General features: G+C 43.4%; 1 protein-coding gene across 1 annotated transcript; it reads left to right on the top strand.

The window, feature by feature from the left end:
* The first annotated feature begins 18515 nt into the window (after window positions 1–18515).
* On the top strand, window positions 18516–24263 carry LOC123115818 (uncharacterized). The gene is made up of 10 exons (XM_044536904.1): window positions 18516–20170; window positions 20283–20390; window positions 20490–20580; window positions 21155–21273; window positions 21397–21606; window positions 22186–22455; window positions 22571–22700; window positions 22799–22932; window positions 23858–23938; window positions 24045–24263. The coding sequence occupies exons 1-10, from the start codon at window positions 18620–18622 to the stop codon at window positions 24129–24131; spliced, it is 2781 nt and encodes a 926-aa protein (XP_044392839.1). The 5' UTR covers window positions 18516–18619; the 3' UTR covers window positions 24132–24263.
* Window positions 24264–25336: the final 1073 nt, after the last annotated feature.

Raw genomic sequence — 25336 nt, 5'->3', positions numbered from 1 at the left:
TCCAATGTCACCTTAAGTATCTGTGGGCATGATTATACGATATGCATCACACAATCTCAGATTCATCTATTCAACCAACACAAAGTACTTCAAAGAGTGCCCCAAAGTTTCTACCAGAGAGTCAAGACGAAAACGTGTGCCAACCCCTATGCATAAGTTCATTGAACCCGCAAGTTGATCACCAAAACATACATCAAGTAGATCACGTTAATATCCCATTGTCACCACAGATAAGCATGGCAAGACATACATCAAGTGTTCTCAAATCCTTAAAGACTCAATCTAATAAGACAACTTCAAGGGGAAAACTCAATTCATCACAATAGAGTAGAGGGGGAGAAACATCATAAGATCCAACTATAATAGCAAAGCTCGCGATACATCAAGATTGTATCACCTCAAGAACACGAGAGAGAGAGAGAGAGAGAGAGATTAAACACATAGCTACTCGTACATACCCTCAGCCCCGAGGGTGAACTACTCCCTCCTCGTCATGGAGAGCGCCGGGATGATGAAGATGGCCATCGGTGAGGGATCCCCCCTCCGGCAAGGTGCCGGAACAGGGTCCCGAGAGGTTTTCGGTGGCTACAGAGGCTTGCGGCAGCGGAACTCCCGATCTATTGTGCTCCCCGATGTTTTTAGGGTATATGGACATATATAGGCGAAAGAAGTCAGTCAGGGGAGCCACGAGGGGCCCACGAGGGTGGGGCGTGCCCAAGGGGTAGGGCGCGCCTCCCTGCCTCCTGGCCACCTCGAAGCTTCCCTGACTTCCACTCCAAGTCTCCTGGATTGCTTCCGTTCCAAAAATAACTCTCCCGAAGGTTTCATTCCGTTTGGACTCCGTTTGATATTCCTTTTCTTCGAAACACTAAAATAGGCAAGAAAACAACAATTTGGGTTGGGCCTCCGGTTAGTAGGTTAGTCCCAAAAATGATATAAAGTGTAGAGTAAAGCCCATAAACATCCAAAACGGGTAATATAATAGCATGGAACAATCAAAAATTATAGATACATTGGAGATGTATCAGTGGGCCCCTTGAGGCGGACGCCAACCCCATCCAGATCATCGACAATGGCGAGCAGATGTTGTCGCCGCGCTTCGAGCACGGCAGGAGCTCGGGGGAACGTAGTTGTCGTCACTCGTCTCCGGAGTCTCGTCAAGCTCAGGAGAGCCGCTGGACTCCCAGGAGCTGCCGCTGCTGCTGGAGGAGTTTTCGGCAGGACCAAGGGCGGGCTCAGTGCCTGCCGCTGCATTGTCCTGACGGCCCCCTCCAGGGCAACACTCCAGGCGGCAGCCCTCTTGGTCGAAGACCCTGAAGAACAGCATGGAGGCGCCGTCGTACTCAAAATGGATGGCGGGGGCCCCCTCCGCACGGCAGGCGCGGGCGACCTCGCCCCATCCACGGGTCATGAAGATCTTGCCCGGGGAAACGACCTCGACCTCCGCTCCAGTTGCCGGGGTGCTGCACTCGACATGATGTAGCCACAGCTCGAGCGGCCCTCTTGGCGGCATTTCTCCGGCAAAGAACCACGCAAACTTGATCCATGTGTGCGGGTGGCATCGCCGCCCATACCACGAACTCCCGCGAGGAGCCCTCGGCGTGGGTTCAAGGGTCGGTGGCCCGTGCCACCATGCCCCGGCCGCCGCGGCCGTGGCGCGAGCGGCGTGAGGCACCGCGTGCTCCTCCGGAGCCTTGCGCTTGGGCGTACAAGGGCAGCGGATAACCGGGGGGCACTCGTACCAAGGCCTCGCCACCTCCAGCCTTATGCCAGCGCCACGGGAGTAGTTGAATCTCTTCTTCGGTGGGAGAGGCCCCTGCTCCTCACGGGGGGTTTTCCTTTCTCAGTGGCGGAGAATCTCCTGATCGGCGCCATGGGAGTCACGGCAAGATGGTGAAGCAGGGAGGAACGAGAAGAAGCACGATGCGAGAAGAAGGAGATGAGCAATGGGGGCTCCGCCCCTCTCCTCATTTATAGTCAGTGGGAGGCCAACCGCCAGCCTCCATGATCACACGAATGATGGTTTTTCTTCTGCATGCAGCAGGGTCTCGTCAAGTCGAGGGCAGTTGCCGAGGTAGCATGGGGAAGCAGAGGCGCCCACGATCCTATCAATCGCCATGCATCGACCAAGGCCGCGGGTGGTTGGGGCCCGCGGCGCTCCACACTTGCCCCTTGGCTTCGCCTCGAAGCCAAGTCTGAGCACACCTCGGGCCCGAGGGCTACTGTCGGCGTCCTGAGAATGGGGGTACCCATACTTGCCTACCTGCGGCCCACGGCGTGGCTCCACCAACAGCCTGGTACGGCCTAGCTTCAACAAAAACCGCTCAAGACCCTTGCGAGGGGCCAAGCCTCGTGAGGCGGACGACACCAAGACCTCCCTGGGGGCGGCCTCGCTAGGATGGCTCCTGAGGAGCGGAGATATCTATGTAGGGGGCACCTCATGAGGTTCACATGACGTGAGCCGTGACGACCAAGGCCAGGCGGGCGCTAGCGGGCGCAGTATACTAGTTTCCTCTTTGGTGCTAAAGGGCCAAGCGCAGGCAAGGAGTCCCGAGGCATCAGGCAAAGGTTTTGATATCGGTGCAACAAGACCAAGACCGGCAGGACGGCAGGACAGGGGTCATCGCGGAGCCCACGACAGCGTCACCACCAGAGCCTTTGGCAGGCAAAGACTACTTTTGAAAGGATAACTTGTACTAGTTGTCTCCCTTCAAAATTGGTCGTTGTGGGATCCCTTCCCGCCTACATTTGGGAAGAGGACCAGGGCCTCTATAAATAGGACTAGCCACCACCATAGGAGGCAACGAACCTTGGACCGGATCCATTCCACCAAGACCATCCTCACCAGCTCATAGAGCTCAAGAACACCTCACCTCAGGAGGTTGTTATCCCATTGTACTAGTTCATCCTCAGCCCACGAGGCAATCCATCCACCACCACACTGGAGTAGGGTATTACACCTCGCGGTGGTCCGAACCAGTATAAATCTCTGTGTCTTGTGTTCTATGGGTTCATCGAGCTAGGCCGTGGGATCGTTCGGTAGAAGAGCTGGGGAGAGAGAGTCTTTCGTATGCACCCTAGAGTTCGAACCTCTCAAGGGTCTGCGGAGCCCTGAATCCGACAAATTCTTGTCCATAGTTTTGGCCATTTGGTTCGGATCAAGGATCTCTCTCTCTCTCTCTCTCTCTCTCACTCTCTCATGAATTCTTGTCCTTAATTTTGGCCATATTGGTTTGGATCAAGGATTCCTCTCTCCCTCACCTCATGAAATCATGCCCTTAGGTTCGGCCTTTTGGTTCGGATCAAGGAATATGTAACCCATGAAATCATGCCCTTAGGTTCAGCCTTTTCAATTCGGATCAAGGAATATATAACTCATGAAATCATTCCCTTAGGCTCGGCCTTTTTGGTTCGGATCAAGGAATACTCATGCATGAAATCATGCCTTAGGTTTGGCTTTTCTAGTTCGGATCAATGAATATGCACTCATGAAATCATACCCTTAGGTTCGGCCTTTTTGGTTCGGATCGAGGAATTTACATACTACATGAAATCAAGGATTTGCATATTTTTCATATATACATGTCCTTAGTTTTGGCCATTTGGTTTGGATCAAGGATGCACATTTTTCTTCACACGGACATGTCGCTTCTAGGGGACATATAAAATGCTCTAAGCATGGGTTCTCTCATGTGAATTCCATGACATAGAGCCACAAAATTATAAAATGTTCATAAAGCACATTTCGTGCATGGGTTCTTTCTCATGAATTCCATGGCACGATGCATAAAATGACTAAAAATACATGATATGGGTTCTCACACATGAATTCCATGGAGTGATCTATAGAATGAGTGAAATGCAGATTATGCTATGGCATGGTTCTTCTCAAATGAATTTCATGGTATAAGTCATAAAACAACGAAAAATGCAAGTTATGCTATGTCATGGGTTCTTTCATACTAATTTCATGGCATAGGCCATAAAATAACAAAACGCAAACTGTGTTATGGGTCTTTCTCAAATGAATTCCATGGCATAAAATAACAATACACAAACTACACCATGACATGGGTTCTTTCATGAATCCCATGGCATAGTGAAAATTATAGTATGACATGGGTTCTATATGAATTCCATGGCATACAACATCCAAATAACAAAACAGAAATTATGCTCTAAGCATGGGTTCTCCGATATGAATTCCATGACATGAGTTATACATACTCAAAATACATGCATGCATCCTATGCATCCAAACATGGGGCCAAATCAAGCCTATCCAAAATCAGCCTTCATTTACACTATAACATAATGAAGTTGAGCATGATCAAATGTGTTGCATGGTAGAGAAACATGTTTGACAAAATATCAACATAATGTCGTCGAAAAAACCCTACATGGATAAACTTCAAGTTCCCCTATGCCAGAGTTCAGCGTCGACCATGAGGAGGATTTTTATTGTAGTATATTATAATAGGCATGTGATGTAATCCTATGTAATGGAAATGTTGGAATTCTTAATGAAGGGTTTTCTCTTCGGAGTTGTAATTAACACATTTTTATGTAGATGTGAGAGTTCTGGAAATAAAGTACCTGCAATGTTTGATCCTATTTTCATTTTGTCCATTTATGCACTTAAATTTATTCACTCTGTATCAATGACGTGGACGTGTGTCTCACACCCGCCATTTTCCCATCATCAGTGGGCTTGGCACAGTAAATGTGATATAATGAAAGACCTCATCACAATCTCCCTGTCGGTATATCAAATGATGTACTACGCCAGTGACCACTGGTGGCGAAAAGTCGGGATTGTGTCGTGGGGGTAAAGTGTACAACCTCTGCAGAGTATAAAACTATTCAAATAGCCGTATCCACGGTCATGGATGACACATGAATCTTTCTTGACGTACAAGACTTATCTTGCTTATTCCCTCTTTGCCCCTATTCTTGAAAGCTATGAAGGACGTGAGTTGATCGAGGATCCTCAATTTGATGAAAGTTATTCTAGAGATAAAACATGTTTTCATCTAAAATTGCTTTTATCCAACTACTTTATTGTCAAACAAAATTAGCTTTTATGCAAATGAGCCATGCAACCTTCCTTTGAAGCCACATGTAGCTATTAGGTCCTTCCCCGAGGGAGGCATGTTGAGTACGTAATGTACTCATGGCAATACTTTTGTTGAACAATAGAGATCTATGAAGACGAGGGCGTCGACTACGACTATTATGATGATCTTGAGGTGTGAGGTCACGTTGACTACATCGACTGGCTGTGGCTGAGATGGAGTTGCTACGTGTTTTATATTCTGCTATGTTTCTGATCGTAATAAATGGCATGGGACATTCCACTATGTATGCCTTGTGGCAAGAGTTAATAAACTTATACTTGTTTTAAATGTTCTGCAATGATATCATTTCGTTGTGTTGTCAAGTTGATCCTGGATTGACAAATATACACAGGAGGGTCTGGAAATAATTTTTAGGTTCTCACAAGTATCCAATGCTCTCATCAACTTTCACACTATATCTCACTTTGTACCATGTGTCACGTGTTTCAACTTCAACATGCTTTACTTCAAGGATATTCTCCTATTTTGGGAAGAACAATATATTTAATTGATTTCACCAATGCTTTTTTGAAGAGAGATTAAATTCTCCGTGTGTGTATATTATAGAAGCATGCTTTTACACCAAATTGCCAAACTGTAGTTTTACACTTCTCTGCACATAAAATATATCTTTTCAGTAAATGAACAAATAATAAACATTTCATATGTGAAAATTTGAACGCACATAAACTAACCTGTTTTGATTTTCGCCCAACAAGATCATTACAACTCTCTCTATCATCAATTTTAACTTTGTGAACTGAGAAACAAACCCGTTAATAGAAGACTTGCAAATAGGGTATATCTTTACCATGTGGTTTGCACATTCACTCCTTTGAGTGCTACACATCCTTGCACAGAAAATGCCTACAAAGTATAGTTTTCTCCACACACACCGGATCTCATATGCTCCTGTCATGAAAGGGTCCTCTTGCAATCCATATTTTTCAGTAATTGTATTCCATGCATTCTCAAACTCTTCAATAGTGAGCATATGGTTAACCAATTTGTGGAAATCATGAGCAAAAGTCTTGTGTTTTTTGTATGTTGGTCGAAGAAGCTCATGTGCCCTCTTTAACACATGCCATTTACACCATCAATGATTTGTATTTGGCAGTTCTTCTTTTATTGCATTTGATATGGCAAAAAGCTTGGTCTGCATAACAAAAGAAAATTGTGTACACAATTATAATAATTGAATTCTAACAGCACCAGATATATAGTAATTAAATAAATTTCAATTATTACCAGTAAGAATAGTTACTGGTGCTTTTCCTTGAAGGAAATATGCCCTAGAGGCAATAATAAAGTTGTTATTTATATTTCCTTATATCATGATAAATGTTTATTATTCATGCTAGAATTGTATTAACCGGAAACTTGATACATGTGTGAATACATAGACAAAGCAAAGTGTCCCTAGTATGCCTCTACTTGACTAGCTCGTTAATCAAAGATGGTTAAGTTTCCTAACCATAGACATGTGTTGTCATTTGATTAACGGGGTCACATCATTAGGAGAATGATGTGATGGACAAGACCCATCCGTTAGCTTAGCATTACGACCGTTTAGTTTTATTGCTATTACTTTCTTCATGACTTATACATGTTCCTCTGACTATGAGATTATGAAACTCCCGAATGCCGGAGGAACACCTTGTGTGCTATCAAACGTCACAACGTAACTAGGTGACTATAAAGATGCTCTACACGTGTCTCCAAAGGTGTTTGTTGGGTTGGCATAGATCAAGATTAGGATTTGTCACTCCGTGTATCGAAGATGTATCTCTAGGCCCTATCGGTAATGCACATCACTATAAGCCTTGCAAGCAATGTGACTAATGAGTTATTTGCGGGATGATGCATTATGAAACAACTAAAGAGACTTGCCGGTAATGAGATTGAACTAGGTATGATGATACCGACGATCAAATCTTGGGCAAGTAACATACCGATGACAAAGGGGGTGACGTATGTTGCTATGCGGTTTGACCGTTAAAGATCTTCGTAGAATATGTAGGAGCCAATATGAGAATCCAGGTTCCACTATTGGTTATTGATCGGAGATATGTCTCGGCCATGACTACATAGTTCTCGAACCTGTAGGGTCCGCGTGCTTAACATTCGATGATGATTTGTATTATGAGTTATGTGTTTTGGTGACCGAAGTTTGTTCGGAGTCCCGGATAAGATCACGGACATGACGAGGAGTATCGAAATGGTCGAGAGGTAAATATTGATATATTGGAAGGTTATATACGGACACCGGAATGGTTCCGATAAGGTTCGGGGATTTTTCGGAGTACCTGGAGGCAATCAGAACCCCCCGAGAAAGTTAATGGGCCTATTGGGCCATAGTGGAGGAGAGGAGGCATGCCACTAGAGGAGGTGGCGCCCCCCCCCCTTGCCCAATCCGAATTGGACAAGGGGAGGGGGTGCGGCCCCCCTCTTTCCCTCTCCTTCTCCCTCCTTTCCCCTTTCCCCCTCTCCATTGGAAGGAAAGGGGGGCCGAATCCTACTAGGAACGGAGTCCTAGTAGGACTCCCCCTCTTGGCGCGCCCTCCTTGGGCCGGCTTCCTTCTCCCCCTCCTTTATATACGTGGGCAGGGGGCACCCCAAAGGCACAACAGTTGTTTCTTAGCCGTGTGTGGTGCCCCCTCCATAGTTTACTCCTCCGGTCATAGGTCGTAGTGCTTAGGCGAAGCCCTGCGCGGATCAAATCACCATCACTGTCACCATGTCGTCGTGCTGACGAAACTCTCCCTCGACCCTCTAATAGATCAAGAGCTCGAGGGACGTCATCAAGGTGAACGTGTGCTGAACATGGAGGTGTCATACGTTTGGTACTTGGATCAGTTGGATCGTGAAGACGTTCGACTATATCAACCGCATTAACTAAACGCTTCCTCTTTCGGTCTACAAGGGTACCTAAACACACTCTCCTCTCTCGTTGCTATGCATCTCCTAGATAGATCTTGCTTGATCGTAGGAATTTTTTTGAAATTGCATGCTACGTTCCCCAACAGTGGCATCCGAGCCAGGTCTATGCGTAGATGATATGCACAAGTAGAACACAAAGAGTTGTGGGCGATAATAGTCATACTACTTACCACCAACATCTTACTTTGATTCGGAGGTATTGTTGGATGAAGCGGCCCGGACCAACATTACATGACCATGTTCATGAGACCGGTTCTACTGACATGCTTCGCACACGGGTGGCTGGCGGGTGGTTGTTTCTCCAACTTTAGTTGAATCGAGTTTGGCTATGGTCAATCCTTGTTGAAGGTTAAAATAGCACACTTGATGAAAAATCGTTGTGGTTTTGATGTGTAGGTAAGAATGGTTCTTGCTAGAAGCCCGTAGCAGCCATGTAAAACTTGCAACAACAAAGTAGAGGACGTCTAACTTGTTTTTGCAGGGCATGTTGTGATGTGATATGGTCAAGACGTTATGAGATATAAATTGTTGTATGAGATGATCATGTTTTGTAGAAGTTGTCGGCAACTGGCAGGAGCCTTATGGTTGTCGCTTTATTGTATGAAATGCAATTGCCATGTAATTTCTTTACTTTATCACTATGCGGTAGCGATAGTTTTAGAAGCAATAGTTGGCGAGACGACAACAACGCTACGATGGAGATCAAGGTGTAAAGCTGGTGACGATGGAGATCATGACGGTGCTTTGGAGATGGAGATCAAAGGCACAAGATGATGATGGCCATATCATGTCACATATTTTGATTGCATGTGATGTTTATCTTTTATGCATCTTATTTTGCTTAGTACGGCGGTAGCATTATAAGATGATCCCTCACTAAATTTCAAGGTATAAGTGTTCTCCCTGAGTATGCACCATTGCTACAGTTCGTCGTGTCGAGACACCACGTGATGATCGGGTGTGATAAGCTCTACATTCACATACAATGGGTACAAGCCAGTTTTGCACATGAAGAATACTTGGGTTAAACTTGACGAGCCTAGCATATGCAGATATGGCCTCAGAACATTGAGACCGAAAGGTCGAACGTGAATCATATAGTCGATATGATCAACATAGAGATGTTCACCATTGAAAACTACTCCATCTCACATGATGATCGGACATGGTTTAGTTGATATGGATCACATGATCATTTAGATGACTCAAGGGATGTCTATCTAAGTGGGATTTCTTAAGTAGTATGATTAACTGAACTTAAATTTATCATGAACTTAGTCCTGATAGTATTTGCATATCTATGTTGTAGATCAATAGCTCACCTATAGCTTCTCTGTTTTATTTATGATATGTTCCTAGAGAAAAATAAGTTGAAAGATGATAGTAGCAATGATGCAGACTTGGTCCGTGATCTGAGGATTATCCTCATTGCTCCACAGAAGAATTATGTCCTTGATGCACCGCTAGGTGACAGACCTATTGCAGGAGCAGATGTAGGCATTATGAACGTTTGAAAAAGCTCGGTATGATGACTACTTGATAGTTTAGTGCACCATGCTTTATGGCTTAGAACCGGGACTTCAAAAATGTTTTGAACGCCATGGAGCATATGAGATGTTCCAAGAGATGAAATTGGTATTTCAGTCTCATGCCCATGTCGAGAGGTATGAGACCTTTGACAAGTACTTTAACTACAAGATGGAGGAGAATAGCTCAACCAGTAAGCATGTTCTCAGAATGTTTGAGTACTACTATCACTTGAATCAAGTGGGAGTTAATCTTCCATATAAGATAGTGATTGACAGAGTTCTCTAGTCACTATCACCAAGTTACTAGAACTTCGTGATGAACTATAATATGCAAGGGATAGCAGAAACAATTCCCAAGCTCTTCGCGATGCTGAAATCGGCGAAGGTAGAAATCAAAAAAAGCATCAAGTGTTGATGGTTGACAAGACCACTAGTTTCAAGTAAAAGGGCAAGGGAAATATAGGGAACCTCAAGAAGAATGGCAAGCAAGTTGCCACTCCGTGAAGAAGCCCAAAGCTAGACCTAAGCCTGAAACTGAGTGCTTCTACTGCAAAGGGAATGGTCACTGGAAGTGGAACTACCCCAAATACTTGGTGGATAAGAAGGATGGAAAGTGAACAAAAGTATATTTGATATACATGTTATTGATGTGTACTTGACTAGTGTTCATAGTAACCCCATGGTATTTGATACCGGTTCAGTTGCTATGATTAGTAACTCGAAACAGGAGTTGCAAAATGAACAGAGACTAGTTAAGGGAAAGGTGACGATGTGTGTTGGAAATGATTCCAAGGTTGATAAGATCACCATCGCACACTCCTTTTACCTTCGGGGTTAGTGTTGAACCTAAAATAAATATTATTTGGTGTTTGCATTGAGCATGAATATGATTGGATCATGTTTATTGCAATACGGTTATTCATTTAACTCAAAGAATAGTTGTTGTTTTGTTTACATGAATAAAGCCTTCTATGGTCATACACTTAATATAAATGGTTTATTGAATCTCGATCGTAGTGATACACATATTCATAATATTGATGCCAAAAGATGCAAAGTTGATAATGATAGTGCAACATACTTGTGGCACTGCCATTTAGGTCATATTGGTGTAAAGCGCATGAAGAAATTCCATGCTGATGGGCTTTTGGAATCACTTGATTATGAATCACTTGATGCTTGTGAACCATGCCTCATGGGCAAGATGACTAAAACTCCATTCTTCGGAACAATGGAGCAAGCAACTAACTTATTGAAAATAATACATACTGATGTATGCAGTCCGATGAGTGTTAAGGCTTGCGGCGGGTATCATTATTTTCTGACCTTCACAGATGATCTGAGCAGATATGGGTATATCTACTTAATGAAACATAAGTCTGAAACATTTGAAAAATTCATAGAATTCCAGAGTGAAGTGGAGAATCATTGTAACAAGAAAATAAAGCTTCTACGATCTGATCGCGGAGGCGAATATTTGAGTTACGAGTTTGGCCTTTATTTAAAACAATGTGGAATAGTTTCAAGAACTCACGCCACCTGGAACACCACAGCGTAATGGTGTGTCAGTACGTCGTAACCGTACTTTATTAGATATGGTGCGATCTATGATGTCTCTTACCGATTTACCACTAACGTTTTGGGGTTATGCATTAGAGACAGATGCATTCACGTTAAATAGGGCACTGTCTAAATCCGTTGAGACGATACCGTATGAATTGTGGTTTAGCAAGAAACCTAAGCTGTCATTTCTTAAAGTTTGGCGTTGCGATGCTTATGTGAAAAAGCTTCAGCCTGATAAGCTTGAACCCAAATCGGAGAAGTGTGTCTTCATAGGATACCAAAAAGAAATTGTTGGGTACACCTTCTATCACAGATCCAAAGGCAAGATCTTTGTTGCTAAGAATGGATCCTTTCTAGAGAAGGAGTTTCTCTTGAAAGAAGTGAGTGCTAAGAATTGGAAAGTAGCTCATCACAGAAAACCATTCCCGTGATGCCTGCACCAACTAGTGAGGAAGCTAATCATAATGATCATGAAACTTCGGATCAAGTTACTATCAAACCTCGTAGGTCAACAAGAGCATGTTCCGCACCAGAGTAGTACGGCAATCCTGTTCTGGAAGTCATGTTACTAGACCATGACGAACCTACGAACTATGAGGAAGCGATGATGAGCCCATATTCCGATAAATGGCTTGAGGCCATGAAATCTGAGATAGGATCCATGTATGAGAGCAAAGTATGGACTTTGATTGACTTGCCTGATGATCGGTGAACCATTGAGAATAAATTGATCTTCAAGAGGAAGACGGACGCTGATAGTAGTGTTACTATCTACAAAGCTCGAATTGTCGCAAAAGGTTTTCGACAAGTTCAAGATATTGACTACGATGAGATTTTCTCACTCGTATCAATGCTTGAAGTCTGTCCGAATCATGTTAGCAATTGCCGCATTTTATGAAATCTGGCAAATGGATGTCAAAAGTGCATTCCTTAATGGATTTGTTAAAAAAGAGTTGTATATGATGCAACCAGAAGGTTTTCTCAATACTAAAGGTGCTAACAAAGTGTGCAAGCTCCAGCGATCCATCCATGGACTGGTGCAAGCATCTCGGAGTTGGAATATACACTTTGATGAGTTGATCAAAGCATATAGTTTTATACAGACTTGCGATAAAGCATGTATTTACAAGAAAGTGAGTGGGAGCACTATAGCCTTTCTGATAAGAATATGTGAATGACATATTGTTGATCGAAAATGATGTAGAATTTTCTGGAAAGCATAAAGGAGTGTTTGAAAGGAGTTTTTCAAAGAAAGACCTCGGTGAAGCTACTTACATATTGGGTATCAAGATCTATAGAGATAGGTCAAGACACTTGATAAGACTTTCAATAAGTACATACCTTGATAAGATTTTGAAGGAATTCAAAAATGGATCAGTCAAAGAAGGAGTTCTTGCCTGAGTTGTAAGGTATGAAGTTGAGTAAGACTCAAAACCCGACACGGCAGAAGATAGATAGAGAATGAAAGTCATTCCCTATGCCTCAGCCATAGGTTCTATAAAGTATGCCATGCTGTGTAACAAACCTGTTGTGTACCTTGCCATGAATTTGGCAAGGGGGTACAATAGTGATCCAAGAGTAGACCACTAGACAGCGGTCAAAATTATCCTTAGAGGAGTAAGGAAATATTTCTCGGTTATGGAAGTGATAAAGAGTTCGTCATAAAGAGTTACGTTGATGCAAGCTTTGACACTGATCCAGATGACTCTAAGTCTCAATCTAGATACGTATTGAACGTGGGAGAAATTATCTAGAGTAGCTCCATGCAGAGCATTGTAGACATAGAAATTTGTAAAATACATATGGATCTGAATGTGGCATACCCATTGACTAAACTTATCTCACAAGCAAAACATGATCACACCTTAGTAGTCTTTGGGTGTTAATCACATAGCTATATGAACTAGATTATTGACTCTAGTAAACCCTTTGGGTGTTGATCACATGGAGATGTGAATTATTGGTGTTAAATCACATGGTGATATGAACTAGATTATTGACTCTAGTGCAAGTGGGAGACTGAAGGAAATATGCCCTAGAGACAATAATAAAGTTGTTATTTATATTTCCTTATATCATGATAAATGTTTATTATTCATGCTAGAATTGTATTAACCGGAAACTTGATACATCTGTGAATACATAGACAAAACAAAGTGTCCCTAGTATGCCTCTACTTGACTAGCTTGTTAATCAAAGATGGTTAAGTTTCCTAACCATAGACATGTGTTGTCATCTGATGAACGGGGTCACATCATTAGGAGAATGATGTGATGGACAAGACCCATCCATTAGCTTAGCATTATGATTGTTTAGTTTTATTGCTATTGCTTTCTTAATGTCAAATACATGTTCCTTCGACTATGAGATTATGCAACTCCCGAATACTGGAGGAATACCTTGTGTGCTATCAAACATCACAACGTAACTGGGTGATTATAAAGATGCTCTACAGGTGTCTCCGAAGGTGTTTGTTGGGTTGGCATAGATCAAGATTAGGATTTGTCACTCTGTGTATCGGAGAGGTATCTCTGGGTCCTCTCGGTAATGCACATCACTATAAGCCTTGCAAGCAATGTGACTAATGAGTTAGTTGCGAGATGATGCATTACGGAACAAGTAAAGAACCTTGCCAGTAACGAGATTGAACTAGGTACGATCAAATCTCGGGCAAGTAACATACCGATGACAAAGGGAATGATGTATGTTGTTATGCGGTTTGACCGATAAAGATCTTCATAGAATATGTAGGAGCCAATATGAGCATCCAGGTTCCGCTATTGGTTATTGACCAGAGATGTGTCTCAGTCATATCTACATAGTTCTGGAACCCGTAGGGTCCGCACGCTTAACGTTCGATGACGATTTGTATTGTGAGTTATGTGTTTTGGTGACCGAAGTTTGTTCGGAGTCCCGAAAAAGGTCACGAACATGACGAGGAGTCTCGAAATGGTTGAGAGGTAAATGATATATTGGAAGGTTATATACGGACACCGGAATGGTTCTGATAAGGTTGGGGGATTTTTCGGAGTATCGGGAGGCTATCGGAACCCCCCGGGAAAGTTAATGGGCCTATTGGACCATAGTGGAGGAGAGGAGGCAGGCCACGGGAGGTGACGCCCCCCCCCCCACCCAATCTGAATTGGACAAGGGGAGGGGGCGCGGCCCCCTTCTTTCCTTCTCCTTCTCCCTCCTTTCCCCTTTCCCCCTCTCCGTTGGAAGGAAAGGGGGGTCGAATCCTACATGGAACGGAGTCGCGTGCCCCCCTTGGGCCGGCCTCCTCCTCCCCCCTCCTTTATATATGTGGGCAGGGGGCACCCCAAAGGCACAACAGCTGTTTCTTAGCCATGTGTGGTGCCCCCCTCCACAGTTTACTCCTCCGGTCATAGCGTCGTAGTGCTTAGGCTAAGCCCTATGAGGATCACATCACCATCACTGTCACCATGCCATCGTGCTGACGAAACTCTCCCTCGACCCTCTACTGGATGAAGAGCTCGAGGGACATCATCGAGTTGAACGTGTGCTGAACACGGAGGTTTCGTACGTTCAGTACTTGGATCGGTTGGATCATGAAGATGTTCGACTACATCAACCGCGTTAGCTAAACGCTTCCGCTTTCGGTCTACGAGGGTACGTGAACACACTTTCCCCTCTAATTGCTATGCATCTCCTAGATAGATCTTGTGTGACCATAAGAATTTTTTTGAAATTGCATGCTACGTTCCCCAACATTCCTCCCGTCATTTCTACATTTTCGTTGAAAGCCCATCTGAAGTTCTTGGTTTTCTCATTTGTAAGCAGCACACTGGCAAAAATAACACTTTCAAAATGATTGGTTACTCCAACAAACATACCAAAGGGCATGTTGTATATGTTAGTTCCATAGGTGGTGTCGAAAGTGATTGCATCACCAAAATACTGATAGAGTGATCTGCTCCTACCACTAGTCCACATAATAGCTTTTAGCCGATTATCGTCGTCCACTTGTGTGGTGAAAGCAAACCTATCATCCCGTATCATTTCTCTAAATATCTCCAATGTTATAGCAATATCATTTTGTAGATTTTCACTAGCAATCTGAGAACAAACTGTTCTAAGCTTTGGTTTGCTAAATGGAACATTTTTGGTAGATCCATAAACATCAGTTATTACTGAATTAACCTAGTTAGAGAAATATTGTTTTCTCTAAGATGTTTAATAAGATCTCTAGTTGTTGTATCAATGTGTTGATGTGAATACAAATGTTTCTTTTCTCCACGGCTTTCAACAAGTTCATGGTTGTGCACTTCTTTGAAAGACCTTACATACCAGTCTGATAAATCATCCATATGTATCCTTAATTCAGCTTTGCAACCACATCTAGTAGTTGAAAACATGGATTTTTTAAAAGCCTGTGAACAGACAAGAAAGATCAATTTAAATGTGTTATTTTAAATGATGCATAATAGGAAAGTAAATTCATGATGTACATGTACTTACACTACGTTGACACTTGAATTGTTGCATTTTTGTATTCCTTTGCCATTGACCCAATTATTTCCGTTTCTTATACTAAATCCAATAACCCAAGAGTAAGTGTTGTAGAAGTCATACGCCTCTCTATCTGATGAAAACTTCATCCTGATAGCAGGTTTGGACATATCAATTGATTTTTCTGCACAATATGCCCTCATTCCATGCTATATAGCCGGATTAACATTTGAACTGCATAGCGAGAAGCAATAAAGTAAACAGTTTAATTTGAATTTGATTTTTTTATGTTTACCTTTTATCAGACTCATTTTCAACAGGTTCATCTACTATGCGGTTGTACGTAGAGAACAAATACTCTTCATCCAAACGTGGAGTTTCTGCCTCGGCATTCTTTTTGGGAGATTTATTTCCAGATGATATACCAAACTTGGATTGCACCTCATCCATGTCATCATTGTATTGTTCCATATCAACTCTGAATTGCAAAAACCTTAGGTTAGCTTAGAAAGCACATCTCTTCCATCATCATAGATATACCAAACATAAAATTACATATAATAATATTAGTCATATATGATTTAAATTTTATTTTCTTTAAATTTTATAGCATACCTTAGATTAGCATCAGAAAACATCTCTTCCATCATCATTTGTAACACTATTCACCATGCTATCTTCGGGAGTTGAGGAATCTAGCATGCTGATTTACATAACAAATTCAATAATTTTAGTTCATAATGTATGTTATAACTTTGTAAAAATGATTCATAAATATATTAACTTGAATTAACAAACTGATTTGGATGCTGGACCACTGTTAGTAGATCCATAAAGCTACCCATTATAATTTTGTTTCTACAATCCATGGTATAAATTTTGTTGCAGAGTGACATCCTCATTGTAATGTTATTACTAATCATTTAATATAACAAAAAGAACAATTCATAAATGCTAAGCTATCTACGAGATGTGTCTATGTATATATAATATTTCACATCAGTATAATGAATATGTAATTGACTATTTCACATTGATAACAAGAACAAATATCTTCAAATAAGGAATTCTATAGAAAAAATGAACCTAAATGAACTAAACTTGCATGCATGTGGTTTGTGTTTATTTTAAATAGATGAAAGATATCAATCAAAACAATCCCAAAAATAAATAGAATCGGAAACAGAGATCTAATAGTTCAATATTTCTAACTTAAGAGAACCCAGACTAATCTCTATCCAATGGACATTAGAATGAGAATATATTTTCCTAGATCGAGAATGTGAGGCAAAATAAATCCCATTTACCTTGTAATTTCGCCAGAAGAAAGATGATAAAGAAGATTTATAGCAGATCTACCAAGAGCTTAGATTCACTTCAACTCAGTACAGGACATGATCCACACAATCTTCATCGTTGACGGCTGGTTTTCCATTAAAAAAAAGTCGCAAGTCCACCAGCCGTCTTCCTCCCCACGCTGAATATAAATACCTCCTCCTCCTCCTCCGGTCCACGTTGGCTAGATCATTGATCTTTCCTTGCGGGGAGTGATACTTGAAGGTTTGGTGAAGAAATAAAATGATGCCTATCTTCAAATGTTGATCAAGGGGTCTACTGTTCCAGCATCTGCAGCTACCTGAGAGGATTATCAGATGCTCAACTCTCGCTACTCGGAAGCACCAGCCTAGGACCAGCTGGTTCTCAATGAGATGGCAATGTTAGTATTGACGATAATGTGACTACGTTAAATAACCCGGAAGGTGTAAACAAAAAGAGAAGGCACCAACTGGGAAGGCGGGAAAATCAAATAGAGGCGTGGACTTCAAATGGATTTGCAGTGTGTTAGGCCATGGGCTAGAAGGTGTGTTATGTTGCTATGAGTTGAGGCGGAGATCGTTATAGGCCAGACGCCGCCCTCTACCTTGCCCTATTTTGAATTTTTCATCAGAAATTTGTTCAAAATCCATCAACGTCGACTCGTCGGCAACAAGGACGTGACAACACCGCACATCTCGATTAACGAAATTGTTGTACACATGACAAATGTTGGCCGAACTTTGGACGACTGGAGGATCGAACGGTTATGTTCACCTTTCCTCTATGCATCGATGGCTCGATGCATTGCATCATCTAAAAATCATCTAAAACGCGTCGGCTGTGTAGCAGTGTTGGTTGATTAATACTCCCTCCGTAAATTAATATAAGAGCGTTTAGAACACTAAAATAGTGATCTAAATGCTTTTATATTAGTTTACAGAGGGAGTAACTACTATCTCGCTTTGGAATGAAAGCAAAAAAACGCGAATTCCATTGAGCATGAACTTTGAACTCGTCTCAAAACATGCTTGTTTTCAAATCACTGTCACGGGGAGAAATGGGCAGGATGAGATCCGGGGAGTACCGCATTGACCATACTAAACGGCTTCGTTCCTCCACGAGTAGCGCACTCTTCCTGGTCTGGTCTTCCAAGTCAAGTCCCACCACCCTTGCAACCACCGTCTTCCTCCCCACGCTGAATATAAATACCTCCTCCTCCTCCTCCGGTCCTCCCCACCCCGCCTCACCAACCCAAAACCACCCCCTCGTCGCTCCCGCATTCCACCTCCCCTCCCGTTTCCGCCCGCAACTCGCCCCCTCCACCTCCACCGAAACCCTAGGCCTCAAGCCCACGGCCGCGCAACCCGCTCCCTAAGCCAGAATCAACAACCGGCGACCATGCGGCCAGCAGCGCCGCCGTGCCCGGCCGCTGCAAACTACATGTTGTTCTACTGCCCCGTATGCGACCGCCTGTGGCGTTTCCGCATTGACGAGGGCGTAGGCTCCTTCTCGTCCGACCAACTCCCCCCCCCCCCCCCCCCCCCCCTCCTCCATTGCCGCCCTTCCTCTACTCCTCCTCCCCCGTTTCCTTCCGGTCTCTTCGCGAGGCAATTCCGCGAACACCTCGCGCGCATCTTCCCGGGTTTCCACGCCAGCCGGGCAACTTCTCCGAGCGCCCCGGCGATGGCGAACCACGAGGCTGCGGAGGCCGCATCCATCCGCAACGAGGCCCGGGAGGTTCTAAACCTCCACTACGACGGCCAGCACGAGGCTGCGGTGGCCCGCGCCGTAGTGCTCGCCGCCGTGCACCCGGGCTCCGCGGTCGCCCTCAACCTCGCTGGCTTGATCCACCGCCACGCCTTCCTCGTCGCGCGGAACGACAGGGGCGCCCACAGCGACGACGAAGACGACGACGAGAACGCGTCCGCGCTGGAGAAGTACCACCGCCACGCCACCCTCGACGCCTTCTCCGCCGCTGCGCGGCTCGCCCCCGGCTGCGTCGTTACCAACACCGACCACGCCGACGCGCTCGCCGACTGCCGTCACTTCGAGGACGCGCAGAAGGAGTTTCTCCGCATGCTCGACACGGTCGCGAACAACGACCAAGCCGACCCGGCGCTGTACAACGTGGTGTACGACATGAGCGGGGACTCGAGCAGCAAGGAGAGAAGGCGCGATGCCGTGAAGAGCGCCAGCATCTCGATGGAGCGCTTCGCGGAAAGAATCAACCACAGGATTCTGCCATTGGAGGCCGCCAAGTTGCTGGACGCCAGCAATCTCGGCGGGCCTGCCGCCGATGAAGCGCGGGACCGTGCAAAGCTTCTCGCCGAGACCTACCCCTACTCGCCGCGCGCCCAGCTACTCCGCGCGTACATCGACTTGGCACCAGTCCGTGCCCTCGATCCGGCAATGGACAAGAAGCAGCTTCTGCGCCGCGCGCTCACCACCGTGTCTCAAGCGGCAGAAAACTTCGACCACTCGCTCATGGTTGCCTTGTTCCACGCCAAGCTCTTGTTCGTCCTGGATAACTTTGATGCTGCGGAGAGAGAGTGCCGCCGGGCAGTTCGCATCGAGACGCCGAATGACCCCAAGTGGGATGACATACCTCCCATGGCTGCTCTTGGGGCAGATTCTGATGCCAGAGTATCTTATGTCAAGAAGCAGCTCCGTGTCTTGCTCAAGCAGATCATAGTTGTGGCTGCATTATACTGGTCCTTTATGAAGAACGCACTGCACGGCCAACGCGTCGTATCAGTGACGGTTGACACGCTGCAGGCGCACTATGATGGAATCGACAAGTCGGCAGCAAAGACCATATCTGATGCAACGCGCTTTCTCAAGAATCAGGAGTCATGGAGTTTCTGGATTTGCCTCAATTCCCGTTGTGATGGCAAGAAGTTCTCGGACACTAGTTCGCTCTGGCAACACACGTGCAGCAAGCACCGAGATGAGCTCTGGGGGAAGCTGCAGTCACTTATAGATCCAGAATATTATGAGAATTCATCACAGGATGATCACTCGTTGGTTGGGATAACTCTCAGCCGCCAGTCTGACACCTTCCTTTTACCAAGGGTGCAGGATATGTTTGAATCCTTGCTGCTTTCACCATCTGTTGGAATACAGGCAGAGCCCTTCGCTGAAATGCGACAAAGGAAATGCAGAGAAGGATCTGAGATCCTTGGGAGCATCAGGGAGAAGCTGAGGATGTTGCCTAAAGATACACTTAGCACTGAGGTCTAGCACTTCTACATATGGCATGGTTTCAATTTAGCATTCCTCCTTAGTTCACTGTTCTGCTGATAGTGATGTTTATCACACTAATGATTGGCTTGCTTGTTGATTGCAGTTTCAGGAGTGCTGTTCTGGAATAGACAAATTGTGGCTAAAGTTTCTTCAAGTTACTGTTGTGGATTATCGTGAAATCATTCTTCCCCTTGCGAGATCATACCAATGGGTCTGTTAACATCTGCAGCGATTAGTTTTTATAGTTATATATGCCCATTTGTTGGCTCAACTGCCCATATTGTGTGCTAACTGATAACCATCTTTGCAGATAGAATTGAAGAAACGGATTCCTTTTTATCTAAATCATCCTGGTACTAGGCGTATTGGAATTGCTGATGCCAATATTGATATTATATGCGGTAAAATTCCTGCTGCCCAATGAATTTGTGTTAACTCATGTCACATTGACTGTTCTAGGAGCTTTTTGTTCTTCTGCTGTCATAGCAAATAATTAAGTTATACGTCAATGATCTAAACCTGGCATTGCCTAGTCTGCTTGTTTTATGCCTCCTTGATTCAGAGGAATTTCTATGTAATTTATTAGGATTTCCATCCTTAGGGATTTTGAGTACTACTATATTAGAGGTTTTTTACAGCGTAATATTCTATTAGAAGTTATCTGGTATGTAGGATTTGAATCCTTAGGATGTCCTCTTTTCCTATAGGCCACTTTGCACTCAGTTCCAAAGGAAAACTTCCATTCAGTCTAACCTCTTGGAAAACACTTTTTTGAATTAACAAATACTCCCTCCGTCCCAAAATAAGTGACTCAAAAGTGAGTCAACTTTGTACTAAAGTTAGTACAAAGTTGAGTCATTTTTAAGTCACTTATTTTGGGACGGAGGGAGTATGTTGTTGCATGCTCTCAGCTTTACAATATAAAATATGCTCTGTTATGTCACTAATACTACTTCTTACAATTTCATAATACAGGAACTTCTGGCCAATCTGTCAAGGAAATGGCAAGCACCTCCAGTTCTCAACAAAGCCTTACTGTTTCCAACAAGAACAATGCTGATAAAGAATTGTCTATCTTGAGTGTAATCATACAGGTAAGAGACACTCGCATCTGGTCATGTGATCTTTTAACAACCAGCCTATAATTTCCTATGTATGTCTTCCTGTCATTGGGCAATCTGAAAAACCAGCCTATAATTTCCTTTGTATGTGTGCAGTCATTGTGCAATCTGAGGCATTTCAGAGATAAACTTCTGATGGGGCCACTTGTATGGATCCCGTCAGCTGATAATCCCTGCATTGCACAGCAACTTTATGAAATCTTCTCTTCTTGGGAGAAAAACGACCACCACTTAACCGATGTTGTACTGACTTGCATGAAGACTCTTCTCTGCAGAGTTGTAGATTGCAGCACTTTTTATGAAAAGGTTAGACCTTAATCACCATTGCATATATTTGCAAGACCGTTTAAACAAAAATTAATTGAAGTTAGATTACAACGTGAAAGCAGAGCATGTAATCCAGTTCGGTGCTGATGCTACCTTCAATTTATTTTATTTACATGTGTTCATTTCTTACTTTGTGGTCATTTTGGAGGTATGCAACTGTTTTGAACAAAACATAGATGTGCTATCTTACACTCCACAGAGGGAAACAGTCCTAGTTCATACCAGAATTAAATGTTTTTTATTATTATTTACTGTATATTTATGCATGCTGAATATTTATACCAAGTATATGCACTAGAATGGGCGAATTTAGGTACTCCCTCCGTAAAGAAATATAAGAGCATTTATAGATCACTAAAGTAGTGATCTAAACGCTCTTATATTTCTTTAGGAAGGGAGTATGTTGTTATTGTAAGCTCTGTTGTGCTTTCCATCGCTGTTGTGTTTCTTTTACATTGTGTGTAAAGTATTGACCTTAAAAAACTGTATTCTGAGTCTGTCCTATATGATCATGCATGCAATTAGTAATCCTGAATTCCTGGTGAATCAATTCCGCAGGTTGGGAAAACTTTTGCTTCTGAGATTGTGGCCACAATTCTCATTGAATTGCATATGTCAGAAACTTGTTCGCGTTTTAGAGAAAACAAGGAGACCGAGAGACATGTAGTGAACCGAATCACATGCGGAGATTGCATATGCCCAACACATTATCTTTTTGGGATCAAATTTGATGCCCAAATCAGCTGTAGCTGTGCGAAGTCTTCCGGTGAATACCTGTATACCACACTTTTCCATAAACTTGATGCCGGTTCACCTCAAACAGCAAAGGTATGCTGTATGCAATAGTTATCTGCCTAGCCAACATTGTATAGGTGGATATTGACGCAAGAGTATTCTAGAAAGTAGGAAATATTGACTAGAGGTTTTAATTGTCCCTGTACAGATCAAGTCCTTTGCAGAGCTTCCAGTCCTATTGGATGAACAGTTTCGCGAGGACAACAAATGCGACCATTGTGGAAGTCTGCAGAATATTGATCTCTTTCTTTCAAACACACCACACTTCTTTACAATAGGTAACGCTACTTGTCTCAAATTATAAGTTGGCTTTTATTTTATTCATACATCATAGCTTGCAGTAGTTTACACCAACAAATATTCATCATGTCGGCAGTTTTGAACTGGCTGGGTGGCAGTGAAAGCCAGGACGCACTATCTGAAGTTCTGGCTGGCATCACGTCTCCCCTTGACACTGAGTTCTTTTGCAGAAGTGCTCATCCTGCAGCTATGTATGCTGTCACCTCCATGGTACGTGCACAGCAAACTATTCTATTTTCCTAAATTGAATTGTCAATGGAGCTGAACAAATACTTTTATCATTTAATTCTCATGTTAAGGTAATCCTGAAATGATAAAAAGCAATGAGCTATTTGTATTGGTTGACGTTCATGACCTTTTATAAGTTGTGTTGCTAATTATTTACTGTTCCTTGACTGCTACCGGAGGCCAAGTTGGTATTGTTCTAAGACTGAAGCAAGGTTCTTATTTTGTGGAACTAAACGAATCATGGTTAAATGGCGTTGTCACCTGGTTCAAATTGCCTAGGTTACATTGACAAGGCATTTTGCTGCTATTTATAAAGAAGTGGATAGAAGGTTTAAACTATGATACATCATATCTGAGTTGGTTCGTACTTGGAGTTGGAGAGATATTTGCAAGTTTTTGAATGGTCCTATCTGTGGCATATTTTTTTCCTGCCTACTTCACTTATATCAAGATATTTAGAAGACTCGACAGAAGAATTTCAGCAGGAATCAATAGCTTTTGGATCCTTATGTCGCTGAGTTCTTTTTATAAACGTTCCATTAATTGAACGGTTGAAGAAGTATCATATGTAGGTAAACTGATTAGACCTTTTAAAGTCTGCTGCTCTCACAAGTATATTTTGCATTATTTTCCTTCCCTTTATAGCGAATAGGAAATGTCCTCATCAAATCACATGGAGTGGTTGCAGAACATCTGCTGGAGTAACCTTTTATATGCACACTTCCTATCTCTCTGTCTCTGTTTACTCTTCTGTTGCTTTGAGTATTTGTACAGGCCTATTGCAAGGTTGGTTTAATGCTCTGGTTACTTAATTTGCCTGCTTACATATGGAAGCATAGTCACTCCTTGCAAATGCAGTGCAATTTAGCATCCATCTTATGCTAGCTTGCAATCCAAACTCTTGCAGATCTGCTATGCTGATGACCGCTACGTCTGCTTTGCTCGCGACGAGGACAAGTGGGTCATATATGGCTTCGAGACTGTCGAGGTAAGTTACTCGTGACTCCTGGGTGTTGATCAAGGCCCTGTATTCTTTCTTGTAGCCATTTTATTCTTAACTTGCTGATTTGTTGGTGTGAACTTCCTCCATGCAGAGAGAAGATAGTTGGGAGCATTTGCTAGAACGTTTCAAGGACTGCAAGCTCCAGCCTGAAGTTCTATTTTTCGAGGTCATCAAGTAGACTGTTGTTTAGCTCCTTTGCAGAATGCAAACCTCTGTCTGACGATTAGAACCCAACTCTGGACCCAGTTTATTTTTGGTTTCATTGCCACCATTTTGATGCTGTTTGGCTTGGTCACTCTGGCATCGAATACAGATAAATTCTTCAGGGATGGTATAAATTGTTCTGTGTGTTTTTAACTCGAAAGAAGGGTTTTATGATATCTGTCTTTGGAAGTTGGAACTTATGAATGATGCATGCCTTGACTTCTAATGTCGCATTTAACAGCACAACGCCTTTTTCTCTTAAGTCATAATGTTGACAATAGCTAGCTGAGAGAAGTAATTTGATGCATCACCATCAGGGATCCGCTGTTGGCTGTTTTTATTTCCTTTCTCTGAGTTTTCTTTGTTGAAGGTAGCCTCTAAGGCTTTCGTCCTCTGTTTATTATGGCCCTTTGGCCTTTGTTTGTATCTGGCGTCATCTTGACCTTTTCTCTCTAATACAAGATGACGCTCATTTGGATGTGTGTTTGAGAAGAAGAAAATTTGTTTTGGTTTTGTTTTTGAAAATGTTGACCCTTTTTCACACATATGAACATTGGGATTACGCACTGCAATTGATGCTATTATAATCTTGTTAGCGTTAGAAGTTGAACGTCGGAGATAGTTTCGGGAGAGGGGGTGGGATACCATTGTCCTCTTTTTTTTCCTTTTTCTTTTTTTGCATCGATATCACCGGTCCTCTTAACCATCCCAGCTTTTTTTTTGCGGGGGAATTAGATAGCTTTATTGAATAAAGGCGTTCGCTGGGCAGTCAGCCAAGAGGCTGCTGATCAGGAAGCTTGGAGTGGTATCTAGCCAGCTCTCGGTCACGTTAAGCGTACATGCACGCTTAGCACACAAGTGTGCAGGACCGTTAGCAGCTCTACTTACATGAGAAATATCAAAAGACAAAAAACTAGCAGAGAGCTCTCTAATTTCGAACAGAATCGGTGCTACCACCGAAAGATCAGTGTAGCTAGAGTTCCAGAGGTTTACTGCCTCTAGACAGTCGGTCTCAAGTTGCACATGCGTGAATCCTCGAAGCTTCGCAAAGATGGTGCCCTCCCGAAGAGAGAGCACTTCGGCAATGAAAGGATCCGTGACCCCCATGTGGGGTTTGCACCATGCACCCAGGAAAGCCGATGAAGAGCGGGCGACACCCCCCGCACCTGCATTGCCAGC

This window comes from Triticum aestivum, chromosome 5B (assembly GCF_018294505.1).
Source record: "Triticum aestivum cultivar Chinese Spring chromosome 5B, IWGSC CS RefSeq v2.1, whole genome shotgun sequence".
In the NCBI taxonomy this organism is placed as follows: domain Eukaryota; kingdom Viridiplantae; phylum Streptophyta; class Magnoliopsida; order Poales; family Poaceae; genus Triticum; species Triticum aestivum.
The sequence above is the reverse complement of the archived record's forward strand: the minus strand, read 5'-3'. Positions and strand labels throughout refer to the sequence as shown.